This window comes from Hylaeus anthracinus, unplaced genomic scaffold (genome assembly GCF_026225885.1).
Source record: "Hylaeus anthracinus isolate JK02 unplaced genomic scaffold, UHH_iyHylAnth1.0_haploid 11997, whole genome shotgun sequence".
In the NCBI taxonomy this organism is placed as follows: domain Eukaryota; kingdom Metazoa; phylum Arthropoda; class Insecta; order Hymenoptera; family Colletidae; genus Hylaeus; species Hylaeus anthracinus.
In genome coordinates, this window is record NW_026534344.1 from 8,453,989 (window position 1) to 8,474,831 (window position 20,843).

Here is a 20,843-nt window from a genome sequence, read left to right on the forward strand (position 1 = left end):
ATTTATGGAATCGTATGCAAGAGCCATGGGGTTGCACAATCGCTCTCAAACCCCTCGCTGTTCCCCCGATGGTTACACGATGTTTACCCCTGAGCAACCCCCCGAGGGGCTGGTTCTGCGTTTTCGCATACGCGCGCACGTGTACACGTGCGTTACACCGAAGCGCTGAAAATTCTTGACGAAATAGGCAAATTCTGATATCTTTCTATTGGTAATTGAGAGCAATGTTGGTCTAATGTCATGTTTATTCACGTGTTATTATTTGCTATTCAATATTCGAATGAAGTTTCACAGATAATATAATTCTTTTACGACATTTATACTATTCAGTGTTTATTTAAATAAATTCTCACGAGTTTATTATGAAATGGAGCCAACAATAAACATTTTAATTCTTGTCAGGTTAATTATCGATAGAAGGTTCTGCACTTTTTATTCTGTATCTTGTATTTTAATTAGAATTTTGCACTATTACTGTTTCCGATTGAATCCTTACTGTATATCGATACTTTACAGTCTGTTTCAGAATAACGTGTACGGCGCAACTATTTTTTTGAAACCGTTAGACGAGAAATTCGAACGCGACAAAATAGCAGGGGCATTCCTCCTTGATGCTTTATTATTAATAAGTTGTCCAGTTGCCTCCATTATTTATTAATAATAGCTTAGCATCTCCGGGGCATATTTTCTACTAATTTAATAGCATAGTCTTGAGACAAAGACCTCTATATTAACCCTTTGCACACGAATGTCTTTTTTGAAAGGACATTCTAAGTCCAGGCAAACTTTATTAGTGATTACTAGACTGGAGATCTTTATGCATTTATAGGAAATTTGAACGTGCAAAAAATTACAAAATGCAAACGATATGCAAGAATATAAAAAAGATTGAAAGTAAAGTTCATGTTATAATATTTGCAGAATAAAGTAAATTCCTATTTTATTTTGCATAAAGATCCGCAGTCTAGTGATTACACAGGATAAACTTATGGGAGTGTAACATTTGCAAAAGTGTATGATTCCTTGAAGGTTTCTATTCAAATATCACGAAAAATCAAACAAAAATATGGTACGTGTATTAAGATATATTAATAACAAATGTAAGCTTGTGTTACATGGAAGAAGAATGTATGTCTAGATCTTAAAAAAGCGACAAAGAGCATTTGTATAAGACAGTAAGATGTGGGAACATGTTTTGTATGATATGACAAAACATGTCTTAAAAGACAAAACTATCAATGCATATTTATGACTGTTTCACGCATTATCACATATCAGAATAGTATAAAATTTTGTTTATTGACACAAATATGTTCTTCAATGTCTAAAGATTCAAATAACGTCAGGTATCATTACAGTAAATTACATGACTTATAAGTTACATTACGTAATACATGATTCCTGTTTGTACACTGTGTAAGGAAATGACTCCGAGTACAAAGGGTTAATTAATTGGATCTGTCGAAATAGCTACTTCACGATCCAGATCGTTTTCCCTCGGAGCTTGATCTTCATGGGTGCCCAAACATTTTCTATGTGATTTCCATTTGGCGACTGCGATTACCAATCCAGTACGTTAACGTCATGTTCACGTTTCCGAGCGGTACAGAAACGACCCGATGTTTTGGCTCATTGTATTAAATAGCGTGTATATGATAGATATTTCACAGTATACCCAGGATTAGGCTAATTTTAAAGTCTCCCGTTATTTTTGAATTGGATCGTGTATACTCCGGATGATGTTGATCCCCTTGGTTATGGACAATTTCTTTATTCCGTTCATCGTCCACGGTGTCAAAGCACACAGGGCGCGTGCTCGCCGAGACACTAAGGGCGAATTAATAATCCCAGGCGTTGAAGAATATCCTATTCAACGGGTCGCGATTAGGATATGGGACCCTCTCGCCGACAGAGCCGAGCGTCGCGTGATTGCGTCGGCCGTGAAACGAAGGTGTTAGATTACCCCTTGCGTGCCGCGGGTGCTCGCTCGACGGAGGCGCGAACAAGACAGCAGGTACCTTCGTTTATTTATGAGGGAACAATGTTTTCCGTACGTTCATCTTTGGAACGGCCCTTATTCGAAACTGGCGACCTTAAATACAAGTCGGAAAGGAAGATGTTTTACAGCATTTATGCATGTACAGCAGGGGTTAACAAATTTATTAGAAGGTGATTCACCCTATCTCAAAAAACGAAAAGATTTTTTGTATTGGAGAATTTTAGATAGAAAATATTTCTTATGTACATATCAGTTTATTCGAAATTACGTTATTTTTATAGATTTTGGTTGATTGATTGATTATATGAGTATAAGAAATAATTAAAAAAATTACTGTGATAAAATGTAATACAAGAGATTCCCTTATAACGCAGTTAATACGTTCGCGTTGAATGAAATCATGTTATAGGAAATCTGGTTATAAAAGAAGTTTCTATGTACGTATACTACGAATAAATTATATGACGTGTTGTATAAAAAAACACATTATGCAAAATATTGTTGTTATATTTTTAACGTGATGCAGGAATTAATTTTACATGGGAGTTTACTGTACTAGCAACACTGTTACACGCGTAAATAAATTGTAAATAATACACTATATATATATATTGCAAGTAAAGTAATACAAATGACAAAAATAATTCTAAGTCACGTAGTTATATTATTTTTTGAATTAAGATTAGAAATGCGGGTATCTATTAAATCATATGAATGACATATTTAAAATGATACAAGACACATAAAATCCTACAATTGTTATACTCATATAATCAATGCATTAATAGAAGGAGGTGCTAAATTATATGTATATGTTCTTTTACACTAGACATTTTCTTTCATGAAAACTCTCCCGAATTGTAAAATGTCCCTTAAGGAATATTTATCTGATAATTATAAAAACTTGGCCATAGCTTGAACTCATTACTAGTAAATAATTACATGAAATCTTAGAAATATAACGCTAAGGAATATAAAAGAAAATCGTAAAAATAAAGCTTAGAAGCCTAAACTATTTTATAATGGTTTATTAATTAATTGTTTATGAATAAGAATTCCCAGTTATCTGCAGTTGTTATATTATATTTAGAGATGTGGTAAAAGAAATGAAAAAACAATTCTTATTTTACTTTTATTAATCCCAGAGACACCTTCATATACACTATCATACTTAAATCCTGAAGTTTATAATTTTTTTCTTCAAATAATTATCAAATGAAGTGGAGCATACTGCTAGCTGTTACGGCAATAAATCATTGGTTTATACTGAATTGTAGTATATATATTCGTTAATTGTTTGAAACTTGTTGAGCAGAAGAAATACCTTATTAATATTTCTTTATCATATTGAATATTATTCTGCAATTGAAAAATCCATAAATAAAAATGAGGAATTCAAAATTGGTCTCGTTGATCTTACAGTTCCTATGGCTCAATATGTAAACGCAGCATTGCATTCTTGTTTATTATGTGGAATGCCAAGCATATTATGGCAAAAATCATTTCATTATTTCTGTGTATCAGTGAAGTTTTACTAAAAACTACATATTCTTCATTCTGTACTTCATATAAAAATCTTTAACACGTAATTTCTCTTATATAGCTTACATACCAACGGTAAGTAAACTCGAAATACTTCTGGCCCGTTAAGGGATAAATTTACAATATCTGATTCGTTCGTTTCGTCTGCTGCGTGTATCGTCAACGACACCAAAATCGATCCAGTTTCATAGATCATCGGTTTCTCCGTTTTCCTTTCACCTGTCCAACCAAACGTCGCTGGTCTCGATCGAGGATTCGCACCGTGGACCCGGGCACGTCGAAGGTCGAGCTCGAATCGAATCGAAGGCCTGATCGAAGCCGACGGTTCACTCGACACACGCGCGATCGTTTTCTAGATCCCCAATGACACCGATGACCCTGTTTCGCAGCTGGGACCCAGCCAGCCCCCCTTTTTCGCGCAGCTGCGCTCCTCGCTCTTTGCGCAACGCCATCCCTTCACCGAAGCTAATCGAGTCCCGCGCAGGCCTCTCTCGATTTTTATCGTCTACGTCCTCGTAATCCTTTCTCGATCGAATTCGCTACGCACTTTGTGGGGGGTGTATTAAAACGTCGTTAGAGCCGAAGGGTAGAGAGTATTTTTTTTTCAAGCGGAACCGTGACTCGGACCTGTTGAGGGACCGTTACCTTGTTGACTAAATACAAGCAAAAACGGAATTTTCAAAATGTAACCGTGACACTTTGACAATCTTAACACTTTATCTACCGGGCTATTTAAAAACAGTCTTTAATTAAAAAATGAATTTTCTACAGTATCATATGCCAATCTAGGCTGACAATAATTCCTTCATACTATTTGTAGGTACATTGAAAACCCATATCTGTTTCCAAAAACTGAAGATTGTAAGTAGATAACCCTCGACACAGTAAATAAATTCGAATAGCTAAGTACTGCAATTAAAAGACTCCCGGTAAATAAAGTGTTAAGCAAGTATTTAGTTTTGTTTCCACTCGTGTGGTTTGTGTAATATTTAGAACGAGTATAATTCTGTGATCGATAAATATCCAATTAAAATTGTGATCGAATTAATGCAAAAATTAAATTGGTAAAAGTACGTGATAAAATTGAAAAGAGAAAACTATAGAGATCGGAGTTAGATTCGCAATAATATTGAATATTTTTACGAAATATATTCGTTAGAATTTTGTTAAATGAAATTAATCATATAATTACGTTTATCTTAAAGATACCTCGATACATTTGAGTCGAAATGGAAATGTTTATTGTGTAAATGTTTGTCTGTCAAATTGTAGTTCTCATATTTGTACGTATGAATTTCTCTATTAATAAATAGTCCGAAAATGTTTCGACATTTGTCGATTGTATACATCACAAAAATAATAAAAGTTAAATAACAGCTATTGGAAGACAACAAAATACATTTTTCGTGGTTAGGAAGTGAATTAATCTTACTTATATGCATTGAACTTTATAAATTCATACACAAACATACAGAGATCAGCAAAAATCGGGTAATCTAATCTACATAAACATCTAATACAATTAATTAGGTAAATTAAAGTATACGTATATTATTGTTGATATTTTATGTATTTTCGTATTTATGGTCATTTTCATAGATTTCTCCATATTTTCATTTGCCATAAATGCATAAAAATCCGCAATCTAGTGATTACAAATAAGCATATTCTATAAATGGATTTATCGCAGGTATAATTATCGATATGAGAGAGATGTTGCAGAAGAGTATATATTGCAGAAGAGATATTTTAGACTCGTGGAATATTTTCTAGGATGAAGAATAATCGTTTAGGACAGAGCCTCCTAAATCAGGTGCCATAATGAAGTTACCACCGGATTCCATCCTAAATTCGTCGCCATTATACACGGGGCTCCCATAAATACGTGCATCTCGAAGACGAACGTTCTCAGAAGGATAAAATTTAATGTATGCAAATCCCCGCAGTGGACCGTGTTCAAAAAAGCGTCTGAAACAGAGGTTTCGCGGAATCGATCCATAATTTAGAATCCCTTTGCGCGTCATCCATGTGTCTTCCATTTTTCACTTGAACATTAATAGCCCTTTGACAAAACTCCGTATAATCGTCACGATTCAAATAAAAATCTAGTTACCTAAAGTTCTGGCTCTTCCCTTCTTTTAATTTCCTAACAGAACGAGAGTCTAATTTAAAAAAGAAAAAATAGTGTTATATATGAACATATAAGTGGAAGTAGAAAAATGTTTTTCTCGGTAATGTCTTGAAATTTTTGATTCTACATGATTATTTATATTAAGCCCTTTCTATATTAAAGTTAGTAACGTATTAAATATAGAAACGATCTCTATGCTGTCCTCGTAACTAACAACTATGTATAATAATTGCTGATGAGTATTTGCAAATTGTTTTACTCTTTTCCGAAGATAAGAATTCACGTACCCATTTCGATGTGTAGTTTTATACCACAGTTATTTGTTATGTTCTTTTAGAGAGATAAGATTCCTTTTTGGTTTGTTTTAAATGGGATACATGTTTCCGTACAGATCACGTTTGTTGTGTTTTCAAATATCCTGTCTTTAAAATGAACTCTTTTTAGATGCTCTTTTTTTGTATTATATATGCTATAACCATCATGGAATTATTACTACTTTTCCGCTGATCGACTAAAACATTATTTGTATCCAAAGAGGATTCCCATTTTTGGGTTGGAACGTCATGGTGTAAACCAACGATCAGTTATCGATCTTGTACCTACTATAGAAAAGTATTCCGTATGTTTTTATCGTTAATTTAGAATGAGCAAAAAAATAAAACAGTTTATCAATTTTTCAATATTGCATTCCACTCTTTTTTTTCGTTTTAGCGAATTATACACTTTGTCCATTTATTATCTTTACTCATGCATTTAGATTCACGGTACTCAAGAACCCACCTAGGATTATTTGAAATAGGTTGTCGAAACTTGTATTAATCAAACAATTGGTCGTTACAGATTGTCGACTGTTATTTTAATTTTCCAAATTCTATTTCTTATTGCTATTAATATAATTGTTATCTACATACGAGTTACATTCCTCTTTTGTCTACAGGATGGCGAAACTCGAGGAATTCCGGACTATCCACATCGTCTGTTCTATCGTGCAACCTTTTGATATCTCCGATAATTTTAATCGAACAGACTGCCCATCGAAGAGACAGAAGCTGAAAGGATGAGACCAGACGAACAAAAAAAAAAACTGACTCAAAATTAATTCGTCAAACGGGGAACCCATCGTACGAACGAGCCAATTAAACCCTTCCAGTCGCATCCTCTCGCTCAAAGGACCCCCGAGCGAAGACACAGAGAATCGGGCAAAAGAAGAAAATGGACGAAAAAAGCAGGGGCTCGCCCACTCCGTTTGTTTTGCTTATCTGGGAACAAATTTGCTGTCTTGTAAGCGACACCGAAGGGTCGTCCTGACAAACGGGGGTGCTCCCGGCGAGAGTTGGGCGTGTAAGGACACACGCGGACAACTTTTAGCCGCGTTGTCGAAGGATCTCGGTCGAACGAGGTCCCGAACGACCGAAACGAGCCTCCCCTCTCGTTCACGTTCGCGTTTTTTCCACCTAACCATCGTAAAACTCGAGTAACATTTCTACCCGAGCCGTGGCTTCTCTTTCTTCGACTTGTTCTCCGTGGAAACTGGAAAAGCCGAGGACCGCGGGAAGCGTAGCTATTTATCTCGACGTCGCCGTGGAATTTATTGTCGATGATAGCTTCCTGTGAGAAATCCTTGCGAGATTTCTTTGAGAAACTTTTTCCATTTCTCCTCCTCGAACGCCAGAGGAGGGGGAAACGTTTAACCGAAGAGGTAATAATTTTTCTCCAATTGAACGAACTGTTCGCGGCGAAACTTTCGTTGTTCGCGATGATTTTTCTTGATTTCACATTTAAAGGGCGACGGTCTTTTTCGACTACAGTAAGGACGGCAATGTTTACGGTCTTAGAGAATTGAAGATAGACTATAGATAGAATAGACTATTGAAGTTTCGATCATCTTTAGAACGATAATACTGCGAACAAAAAGAAATCGTAGAATAGCGGACAATGGTTGATGAAATTGTTGTAATTTGTATAATATATTTGTAGAGACGACAATAGATTGGAAAAGATACTAAATTTGAATACTAAAAGAAAATATACTTAGAAACCTATGGACCGATAAAATTGATTACTGGTAAGTGCATAATTGTATTGTAAGTAATATTGTAATATAAATATTATTACTTCATTCGCAATATATATAGTTTCAAGGCTAAGCAAAATGTACTGAAAAATACTCAACAATTTTTCTTCTAAAAAATAAATATCTCAGAGGTAAACATTGGTCTCACTTTTAATGTTATAGGTGCATATGGCGATATATGTATATGCAGATGTAAAGTGTGGACTAATTATTATTAAAACATATTTCAAGAAAATAAAACTTTACAGCACTTTTCCTTACTTTGTTAATACAAAGAACATTCAGGTACCTTTTGGGACAAGCCTCGAATTAATCGACACGAGTTTGTCGTTCATTAACGGAAACGCGTTTCCCCACCAATAACGTTCCGTCACGTTTAATTGGTTCCTATTCCGATCCACCTGAATCGTGAAATCCGCGAATGGAAGAAGGAAATCTTGGACGATAATCGAGCCCTTTATTGGCGCAAGTTTCCGGGGGCACAAGAGAACAGAATCGTCTCGATAAATCAAGCCACCTCCCTTTAGCGCAGGAAGAATTCAATCGGCCATTTATTCCCCTCCCGTGGTAATTAATTATTAATTAGGATTACAGCCTCGACCCCGACGGCCTCTCGACGACGTAACGACTTCCTTCTTCCCTCCGTGGCAAGATAAACGAGTAAGCCTGGAAGACTGCTAAGTAACTCCATGAATTTTCCGGCACCCTCGTCCGGCTCGTGCCTTCGGGGCTGTAGCTTCTAATCATCCCTATCTCCTGGCCACACCCTCGTCTCGCGACCTGACCACGAGAAACCGTTCTTCTCCTCCTTGTATTCGGCTCTCTGTCCCACAGATTTCTAGAACGGACGTCTTTCTTTCCGTGCTCCTCTATCGTCGACGACTTTCGACCCTTCCACGGCACTAATACGACGTCGAGCCGATGTTACGCGTAGGGTAGAGGGTGAGTGTAACGGCGACGAGGCTTAACGAATCCCGAAATGCCTCCTGACACGTATGTCCGGCCGCGTGTCGCACGCGAGCTTTTGCAAATCGACCTTTTTGCTGTTCGACGAGAACGCTTCTTTTCCTTTTTTCGCCCTTTTAGATTATCGGCGGAGGATTAGAAATTAATAGATCAATTTGCGATCGAATTTTTAAGGATAAGGATACGTTTGTATGTTATGTAAGTGGTGGATTGATTTTGTCGCGATTGAAAAGCATGAAACTTTTATTGGATGCATTTTATCCTACCTTACTTATATAGAAGTAGTTCGTAGTTCTTTATTATTAAAGTGGTCTGTAAGTTCTTCTTATTTTTTATATTGAAAATTTGAACAAGAACTACCGTTACGGTATGTAGATAAATATTTTATACGTCAAAGTGCATGAAATGCGCAATTCACTTGTAACGTTTCGATCTTTTTTTTGGGGTCATTTTCAAATTCTGTAAATCTATATACAATACTCGGCATTAAATTTACATACAACCATAACATTCCTCGCAGAAAGATTAATTGAACTCTAATTACTTAGACTAGAAAGTAAATGAATTTATTAAATTGTAATGAAGCGAAGAAAAAATAGCAATTGTAAAGGAAGATAAAAATTGTGTATTAGAAAGTGATATTATAGTAATACGAACTGTTACAGAACGTAACTAAAACAGACAAACTATTATACAATATATAGGATTGTGAGGAGTGGTTTTCTTCGAATGCAAAATTCATAAAAACAACATTCTGAAACGATTTTTTATAAATATTATACAAACGTACATTTATATTGAAAGTATTTATGTTCAATATACAGACAGGTAGGTAGACATATAGTCTCTTAAGTTTTGATGCCAAAAAATCCGAGTTTCCTAAATTGTAACTTATGGAAGAAGCTTGAATTGATATAGATAATAATAATACCTAAATTCCTGTGGTAATTAAGTATTACATTACAATCCTATGTATTATATGATATCGTATTCTAATATCCACTTTTAAACAGAGATGTGAAAATTCTAATGTAAAGGTAAAGTATTACCCATTACAAAAAAAAAAATGGATAATGGGAGATTGGTCCTTTACAAATAAAAAAAAAGTAATGTGTAATGATTGATCCATTCCATTACAAATTAAAAAAGTAGTTTATGCAATAGACTATTTTTATAATAATGCATTACAAAAGTATTGCAATATTTGCAACTCTACTATAGACTAACTATATACCGATATCTGTGCGAGCACAATATCTCTTTTAATATGTATTAACAAATGCGAATGGCATCGACAACAACAATTACGTTGACGTCGATAACGATAGTGATATGTCGACGCTTAACCGATGCTAATAACGATGTCGAAACCCGATCTGCTACCTTGGCTAAATTCGAATATTCTTCTGCATTCATAAAATAAATGGTGCATTTAATCATTGCATATTACTTTTTCACATTTTAACGGACCATTTAATCGTTATCCATTATTTCCTCAATTTGAAATGGCCCACTCTTCCATCACCTGTTACTTCTTTAATTTATAATGTACCACTCTTCCATTACTTTTTTAGTTTGTAATGGAACGGTCAGCCATTACCAATTTTTGTTGTAATGGACTACTTTTCTAGTAATACATTACAAAAGTATTGCAATATTTACGACTCTGCAATGATGTACTTTGGTGCTAATGAAATAACTTCTGCCACTTCAAGATTTTAAAATACGTTAAGACTAGGCTAAGAGTTAATTGGTGAGAGTACTGTAAGGCTAGGCTAACGAAGTTGTGTGTTTTAGTGTAAGGAAATGTAAACGGTAAATAAATATATACATACACTTCAAAATTTTACAATTTAGACTTCACCGAAATTCTCTACGAAAAGAATTTCACTCGCTATAAATTTCCCTCGTGATAGAATTTGAAAATGGCCTTTTACCGAGTGTCGAAACGTTGTACGTGTACGAAGTCCGCTGTAAAGACTGAAAAATTGATGTGTTCATCTTTCAAACGTTCGAGATTTGGATTCAAGTTGAAGGCACTTTGATCCGAAAGTGAGCATAAAATTGAATCACGCGACCGCTGGAAAGAGAACCGTAGACAGGAAACGAAGGGCGCGAAAGGAGGGAGGCGGAAGTAAATCATGCAGCCCCCGTGACGACGTCGCGCGATGACAAACGAGCACGGCGACGTCATCGCGCAAGAAACGCCGGCGACATCTGATAACGACCTTAATCGCATTAAGGGCCGACCCCCCTGAGCACCCCGACGCCAACGATCCTTCTCCAACCGGGCGATCGTGTCCCTAATGTCCCGGGTAAAGCACCGTCGCGATTGCGGATAAATCGCCCCTGACAAACTCTTCTAATATATTTCTTTACCTTCTTCTATTCGTCGGCTGTCGCGTTCGAACAAATGAAGACGGGGCCCCGTTACAAAATTGCCGTTCGCGCATGGTATCGGTTCGATAAATTTACTAATCTTTCGGCAAGCTGCTAAACAGACCGTTGCGTCTGCCTAATGGTAAATTGATGTTGTCGTACATGGCTTCATCGGTAAGAAAATACCTAAGAATAGACGTCCAAAAGGCTGGAGTTGAATGAGAGATTTGAGTACCCTGATTTGATTAATCAGAAAATCTCTTTCCTGATTTTCAGACCTGGCGTCCACAATTGAGGACACGAAATTTAAAAATTATTGATACTGTTGTTTAGGGCGAATATCCTTACTTGTACACATGAAGAAAGACCAGTTTTCCTCGAAAACTACACTATTAGGATTTTTGTTTTATTTTTTCCATTTTAGTCCAAGTTAACCCTAAAGATGAAATCGCATTAGTACAAGTAAAAAGAATAATTCAGGTCTGAAAAGATTAATAAAGTGTAGTAATTCTCAGACCTTTGGTCTAATATATTTGTCTCCTCGTATCGAACTACGCTAATTGTTGCAACTGCTTGGCTACCTCGTCATTTTTAACCGACTTCGAAAAGGAGGAGGTTACTCAATACGACATGTATATTTTTTTTTTTTTTATTATTTTCTTATAGAAACTGTTAGCTTGTCACCAAAGATTTTACTTCAATAATGTAAAAAAGAATAGTCACAAATAATCTAACAGAAATAAAGTACATGTATCTTGACCTACAATGCACCTAAAAAAGATATCTATGAAAGATACTATAAAAATTGCGAATGAATTACAACACATTGTATGCGGGAAACGTACTTTTACGTCTTTCGCAGTCTATCATTGAAGTGCAGGTCACGCAAAAGAAAATACAGTAAATTCTAGTACGAATGAAGTAATGAAGTAAATTCTATAACGAATCTAAAAAATTAATGTTGTGTTCGCAGTCGATCGCGCGAAATAGGAGATAGGTTAGATAGGAAAAGAATGGACACTGTACCGATCTCACTATCTATTGCTCTATTAATTAGACGTGGTTCTGTTCTTAACGATGTCCGTAATTCGAATGCTGCACGCGCTCGCTCTCTTTCTGCTCTCGCGGAATCTCAGGGAATGTCTTCCGGTAGAGTGGGCGACTGTCTGTGGCCACGAAATTCGAATGTACATAACAATTAACAGTCTCGAAAAAGAAAACCCATATTAAAGTATCAAATCCTTAGTTTTACACAAGCAATATTTTTCTACTGTCACGTTCAAAACCTGATACGAGTTTACATTAACCCTTTGCTGTTCAGATCTGATTTCCGGATACTTTTGTCGATCCTTGTGCGACACAGGACCACAAAGGGTTAAATGTATCTGTCCGTAATCGTATCGGCCGGATTTCTAAGCAGCTTTACAGTTCGCAATTAGTCGAAGAATGCTCGAAACAAAGAAGAAAGAAGCCCTTTCGCGCGTCGTAATGGAACCACCCTCGAAAGTGGCAGCAGAGAAGTCGAGAACGGTGGTTGACGGAGTGGGAGAGGGCCTCGTGGAATATAGAATCGCAACTCCTTCGCGGACAATGAGGACGTTTCATTATTAACCCTCCCAGTGGTCGTAGTTTCGAGGCGAGCGTGGTTCAAATTAAACGCGCAAATATTTGGGTATTTTATTTCCGGCGGGGGTTCGCCGGCCTACCGGGGCGGACAGGACGTTTTGTTACCTATTCGCGCGGCGGCGAGTTTAATTCGTTTCGTTATAAATACGTCAGCAGCGGTCGAGCCGGGGCCAGGGAAATTACCTTTGCCTGGCATAATGGCAAAAACAGCGAAAACCAAGCGCAGGAAATAACGGGGCGGACGGGCCATGGTTTGAATTTTGCGCCCAGCCGCGGGCTGAATTATGAAAAATCGACTCCCGATATTTCGGAGTCCGACGGTCCGACCACCGTTCGTTAAAATTCATGCGCGCAATTTGGACCGAATCCGCTGGTCCGTGTTTGTTTTCTTGCCAGCATATTTACGGCTGATACCAACGGTTCCCGTTTTCCCCCGAAAGAACGCCTCTCGAAACGCCGCTCTGTGTACGCAAATTATTGTTCGATTAAGCCGATACGTATAGGGCATTGATGTTTGAACGCACCGTGGTAATGATTGAATGTAAATAACGCGTTTCCGAAATGCGTTTTCGAGCGCCCTCGTGTCTAGAAATGGATGATGAGTTGTAACTTTGTATACGCAAATCGATCTCTCATAGTTCTTTTTAGTCTTCCGAATTGGTTATACATTTTTAATTCCTGCAATAATTCACATAATTATTCTACTTTTATACCTATTCTTCTTCTTCAAGTCTTACAAAGATTGAAAAATATATCGAAAAGTTTGTATCTATTCGGACTCCAATTCTACTTCTCTTTTAGTTCTACTTGAGGTAGTAAATGGTAGTCAATGCTATACAATTATTTAATTGATTTAAAGTTTATTAAAGTAATTTTCGTACAAAATAATATGAAATGTATAAAAGAAAGAAATTATCGGTATAAACTTTCTATTTAAGCTGTTTGTTGTTAACAGGTATTAAAATATATTCTCAATAATTAATGTTAATGTACTCGCACGTAGTGACTAAATTTTCAACAGAAATAGACTGATATAAGTAGGTTGACTAACATAATTACAACATTGTTACAAAACTATAAGAACAACCATTGCCTTTAAATATGTTATTGTTAAGAATTTCTCGTAAAATTGCATAACGAAGCACTAAGAAATTAATAATAATGCTCAATGACATCTAGTTAATTTGGCGAAACAAGTAAACATGCCAAAGTAAAATTCATTCTAATCAAAATATATTACAACAGATGATTTAATTTACAATTATTGCATACATTTCTGAGACATATGTTTTTATTTTTTTTTATCAGAAGTCCTGATACATTTTCATATTATTACCTTAAATTAAATCGTGTGTAGTATCTTGAATAGAAAATTATATTAAGTAATTTAATTAATTATTTTTTAGTTTTTATTTAATTTTACTTGCCACGATATATAAAATATACATCAAACTGAGAACTGTTTAAATGTAGCGAATGTCATATTTTTGTGTTAGGAACATCGTTTCATGGTGGTTCTCCATCTAAGAATAATGTAAATTGTACTATTTAAAAAGAAAATTCTTTAATAAAAACGAACTCCTTGACGTAAGTCGTTATGGAATATCGTACACACAGAATATAATTACATAAATATGAGTGAGAACGTACACCATCATTAATTTTGATATATTGCTGATACAATAATATTATAACCACATGGTAAATGGAAATACTGTACTTGGTCACTTAGAAATATTTGGAGCAAAAATCACAGAAGCTATCATCTGTAATGATCATTTTTAGTAATTCTTAGTATAAATATCGACATGTCTGTTTATCGTTAAGCCCAAGTACACGTGTTTCACAAGAGTTTTAGTTTTCAGAGGACTAAGTAACTACAGCAGCCATTTTCCATCATTTTGCGCAGACGCAATCTCGGCGAACGGGAAAGTAGCTGTTGCTCCCCAATAGCAACAGTTTCATAATTCCTCTGCTGCGCTGGACCTCCTACCGACTCCCAGAACAATTGCCCGTATAAACGAGAAAATTAAATCTTAGCGACAATGGACAAATATTTATGCATTATCCTATTATGAGATTTTGCAGTAATATACATCCAATAATGTAAATAATTGATCTACTTTCTCGCCTATGAAATGGTTTCAGGCTCAGAAACTCTTAGAAATTATGAGTTTTTATATTATCGCGAATATTTGAGAAAAGCATAAAAGATATAAAAAAAAGTTTTATTCAAAGTTTTACAGTTTTCGGTATACCATGATTTTATGGGACAGAATTTTTGAAAAAGAAAAACAAATATGAATTTTTTCTTAGAAATTCTTCGCCATCGTATTCTTGCGTATCAAAAGCCATAAAACTTCGAATTAAACATTATTCAAAATCCTTTTTTGCTTCGTAAATCAAGTTACAATTTATTTAGATAAGTATTCTCATCCCGAAGATCGTTTCAGTGGAATTACCTGAACTACATTTTAGAAATAGTTGGAAAAATGGTTATTAGTATAATTTGAGCTGTTTTCTAATCGAATTTTCTATTTGACAGAATTTTTCCTTATAACTTCCCCTCAAGTTCATTCTCCTGTTGCCAGTGTTTGAGTTAATCGGTATCAACAATAAGATAAAGACATTTTCAAAAAGTCTCAGTTAAGGATTAACATAAAAACGCTTAACCCTTTGCATTCGAGAGGTGACTCTCAGTCACCACTAGATTTTCTTTAGTTTTCATTTCTTTGGAACTCGAAGTGCCAATAAAATGATTGTCATTGAGGCAAAGGTGACCTGATTCTCAAATCTCAAATTAAAGATTTTTTAAGTCAATGTAATCTTAGCATTCGTGCCAATAGAATGCTAAGAAAGCATCTCGAGTTGCTGGTAGATACCAAAAAAAAAGGCCTCGAATGCAAAGGGTTAATCTACGTTTCCCATATGTGAAATAGGATCCATAGCCGTATCAATTTTCCATGTAGTAATTTGTACACCTATCGATGACACGAGCGCTCAGGCGATAATTGTAAATTATGTGGGGTTGTTGTGCAACCTGCCGTGTGACACAACCACGTTGAATAACAAGCACCTGCTATGCAATTCGGTGCAACTAGACGAACGACTCTTGTAGAATAAATTACGTTACGCTTCTATAACACTCGATATACACCTAATACTTACGAAGGGTGTTTTTCCTCGTGCTTTACACATGTGGGCACATGGTTAAAGTGTATTATACGCATACCTTCATCCGGAACGTTCTTCTTAAACCGCATTTCCACGTATGCAACACAAAAAGAACACCCTTTGTAAGATTTGGTTCGTTCAACACCCATCCAAACATTTATTAAGCTTAATGCTTTTGACTTTGTCAAAGACACTTTTTAGAACAATCATTTTAGAATAAAAAAATAATAATACTCGGGGTGCCCATAACTAATGTTGTTGGTTTCTTTTTAATTTTAAACACATTGTTAACTAGTGACAATAATTTAATTTCATGTAACATAATGTACATTCAAATTAAATGTTGTTAAATTTAGAAAAGAATTAACTGAATGTGTGGATAAGCTCCATATTAGACGTTTTTGCATAGTTTTTGCATTAATGGCCGGAGTGGGCCACCGGTGATATTAGACGTTTACAACTGTATTAGTTCTAAAATAAAATAAAATTTTGTACAGTGTCTAAGAAACGACATTATTCATAGTACCTCTAATATGTACGAGGAAATATTAAAAAATAAGAGGAATAGAACAATCTAACTCATAAAATGTTCATGTAAACAATAAAAACTAGTACAATGTACCTCAATATGATACAGATACCACCTTCGCAAGTTACATCTGTATGTTATTATTTTAAAAATGTAGAATTCGAATTCTGAAGAAGAATTTTAATAAAATCGAAGTTGCTTGCGTTTAAGGAATCTCTACTAAATGTCTAATAAACCAACAGAATTTCATTTCATAACAGACATTTCCTCAACGTTACCCTTTAGAAGACCATCGAGTGAAAACGAGACTTTACATGTCACTTGCCCTAACAAGTCGTGGACGTTCTAAACGCAGTTACGTCTTTAAGTAGTTCCATACTTGTAATTATCTTCGATGCCATCTTCCTAGTTAAATGCATCGGATCACGCAGGTGTTCGATTCGATCAACGTCTATCAATCATGCATCGCATCGTAGTATCGTATTAAATGTCCGTTCCACGAAGAATCTTGAAGTATCGAGCTCTTAATGATAGGAGTAAAATCCACTTGTTTTCAATTATACAGTAGCCGATGCACGCAACATAGGGGCGTAAAATTGCATGTGCAGTCAAGATGCACACGACTGCACTGGAAATTGGCGTATACGGTTGTTATACATAGAACAACAGGTGAGAAATAGCTGTACAACTTGGTTTACGAACCATATTGTACTGTTGCAACTAAAAGAAAATGTATCATCAAAACATTATCTTCATTGTGAGATTCAAAACACTGCTGTATCAATATTTATTATCTACGCTTAGAAGAAAGTACAGTGAGTAGAAAAAGTATTGAAGCATTTATTTAAATATCTTAGCGTATTAATGTGATGTACAATGTTACAGAAGAGAATATACAATACAAAAGATATTTGAATAAAAGTGATTGTGTCAATACTTTGTTTACCCACTGATCTTATATAGGAATAGTGATTATAATTAAAAAATATAGTATCTGGAGTAAATTACTCCATCCTGATAATAAAGCTCGTGTAACATTATAATAGCTAATCTATTTACAACATTATTGTATATATATATATAATATTTTATATTATGTTTTTTACTATTATATATTATATATTGCACGAAACTTCTGAAATAACGACACGGTCGTCAGTTTCAAATTATCAATGAATTAAAACGATGCACTGAGCAAGAATGGCACCAATGACGTCAAAAAAGGATATAAAAATTATATAAATTATTACAGAGACGGATGATTTCCGTAATAAAGAGTAAAGGAACCCTACGGAAGGAAATACTGATCAGTTAACAGAACTGGTAAATCGATTACGTTCACTCCATTTTTTACACATTATACCTTATCTTTTTCCCCCACAGATTTTCTTCAATATTTACACTTTTTCAGATAAATTCATATGGAATGTCAACGTCGTAGAATTAGTTTAAGGAACTGGAACTTAAGAACAAGTATAATGTAAAATGTTGTATACACAAAGAATCAGGTTTGTGTTACTTTTTAAATAGAAATCTAGACATTAATTATACTTGTGGGTACCCAATACCCATATGAAGTAATATTAACGTCAAGATGTAAAAGCAGTAGCACGGCAATGCCGCAGCGGTAATATCGCGATAACGTAGAATGTGATTTCAATATTGGAGGATTATTCCAATAAAATTGCGAGCGAGAGACAAGCGACGCGATAAATGCGGAAATAAACGGAAGTTAAGCGGCCGATTATCCGAAGGCAGGTACGTACCTGGCCGCGTAACACGTCGGCGTCGTCGTACACGGAGCGATTTGTACTTAATTAAGATTACGAGTTGATGAGAACACACGGTGGCACGCGAGCCAAGATACTCGAGAGAGATTAGAGCTCGCCGTAGCCACCGATTCGAGCCGTAGACGGCATTACGACGCGGTTATACGTCCCGTAAATTAAACGCTAATGCCGATTCCTGTTTTTATCTGATTATGCTACTCACCATGCCCGAACGGACTCCGAGTAACAGCCGGTTTCTGGATTCAACATTTTGCGATCACTCTCCGACCTGCAACAGAAAATCCCCCCATTCATGTAGTTCATAAAATCGTAATGGCTACGTTTAATTAAAAGTTAAAGTTAGATCGGGACGAGATATCACAAGTGGCCGAGTTTAAATCGAATTATAGTAAACGTCAAAAGTATATATTGCACTGGTTACGTTTCAGTAATTTAATGATATTAATTACAATTCGTTTATGTTCGTATAAGCGAGTGAAGTATGATTTGCAGAACGGTGTTGTGTTACATGGAACATATTACTTGGAATATTGAGTTGTTCTGTTTGATATATTTTGCGTGTACGTAGTTAAAAGCATTAAACTGAGTCAAATGTTTGATTTTCTTAGTAAATAATGGTAACAAATGTGATATGTACACTTCTTATCTTATTATACGTTTAGTTATATTTATTATCTCTTGTGATGTGATTTGCTCTATTTATGTCTTCCTATATTTAGAAACATATGAACATTTTTTTTTTACAAACAGTCAATTAGTGTGATTCCATAATTTACTTTATTATTTGGACTCGATGTGTATTTTAAGACTGAGCTTCAATTACATTTGCTAACGTATTAACCATTTATATATTGTATATTGTGCTAAATTAAAAACATAATAAAAACAATCCTTGTAAAACGAATTGAACAATTTTTGCAGAATCGAAGTTTAAAATTGTCGAATAAAGACAGGTGATAATTATAATATAACTTGAACATTTTTAATTTATGAATATGTAAATAACCGAGAAATTCTCTTTTAGAAGATAAAATAGTTCACTCAATGGAGGGTTATTTTACTGTTGATGATAAGTACCATTATTTTTGTGTCTGATTCATTACTCATTATAGTTCCAGTTGAATTTACTTACTTATTTATCAACAGCTACTAACAATCTCAAACTAAGAGTAGAAACTTTTATATGAAATAAACTATGCTTGATTGGACTACACCTGTTAGAATGTTCGTTTAAAATCCGACAAAACAATACATGCAATAATGCTATTGTTAATACCAATTGTAATTCTGCTATAGCTTCCAGCATACCGCAAAATTCTTAATAATTTTATAATGTGTAAATAAGCAAACACACATGTACATTTAAATCTACTTTAAATTGCGTTATCTTTCGTGCTTATGTTAATTCAGTTACATTCTGCCTTTATGTGCAATTTTTAATTTCATCCTTGTAGAGAACTTAAATGATATCAAAACAATGGAAGATACCGTATTTGAATTAAGAATGTAAATATAATTGTATTTATTAACCACATTATCTACGATTAAAAAAATTAAATATTTAATTGCCTTGTTTAGAAAAAATTAGTGTTGATTATTCCTTTGCCCATCTTCTTGTTTTCTTTTCGATTCACAGATTCACTAATGTGTGTTTAAATTGTTTTGTTATCAAATAATGTTTGTTCCTTATCGCCACAACCTGTACTCATTTAAAACTGTACTACTTGCACCTATCGTACTTATTTTACATTTTATTTACGCAAAAATTTCGATTTTTATGTAATTAGTAATTTTAATTTCAACATTTACAGATCTGAAGACGACTTCAATTTTTGTAATTAATCGCATGAACAATAGACCACGCCCTACTGTCTTTAATGAAATGTTTCACTTTTTCAAAAACTAAAATTCTGAAGCATGCGTACCAACACGTGGCTTGCTATGCTAACGTTATGCTCGGCAATTTAAATAGGCCAGAAAGCATAAACTGCTTGTCGACGGGAACATCCCCTCGTCAATTAATTAGCACCCGCCGCAAATTCAACGATTTCCAGCAGACCTACGCATCCCCTATTCCGAGGGCGAGTTCACGAGTCCCACGGGATCCCATAAAAAATACATTCGAAGGTAACCAGTCATTATCGGGGCGACAAAGTCGAGTGGACGGGTAACAGGTAGACAAAGACAATGACAAGGTGTAACATGTGCTCGTCGCCGTGCGCGACGTGTGTCGATAAATTTATTTGCAATTCGCGGTCGTTTTTATAATAAAATACGTGGTTGGTTTCGTCGACCATCCACGTTGGACGATACATTATCCGTTGGTAGACGGGAAATCTATTCGACGCGTTCTCTTCCTCGCTCTCGACGGATTTTTCTTCGCCTTCCTTTTCCATCCAGCGCTCACGCTTCCCGCGGCTTTCATTATTATTGTTCTTTTTCTCTGTTTTCGTTGTTTTAGCTGGAACGTAGCGCGCCCTGTTTCGCGTTATTGTCATCTGTGTATCGTCGATTAAACGCGTGTCAGCCGACACTCTCTTTCATCGTGGCAGAACGTTTCCGTGTTGCGCACACACCGGAGGAGAGATAAAAATGTGACGGGCTGTCCTTGCCTCGAGTCGAGCGCGACGCCC

General features: G+C 35.5%; 1 protein-coding gene across 1 annotated transcript in view; it reads right to left on the reverse strand.

Moving 5' to 3' along the window:
* Positions 1–20,843, reverse strand: part of LOC128889474 (transcription factor Sox-2-like) — a 225,928-nt gene that overhangs the window by 72,123 nt on the left and 132,962 nt on the right. Inside the window, exon 2 of the mRNA XM_054147140.1 lies at positions 18,413–18,478. Coding sequence (XP_054003115.1) covers positions 18,413–18,478 — 66 coding nt within the window. The remainder of the gene's footprint in view (positions 1–18,412; positions 18,479–20,843) is intronic.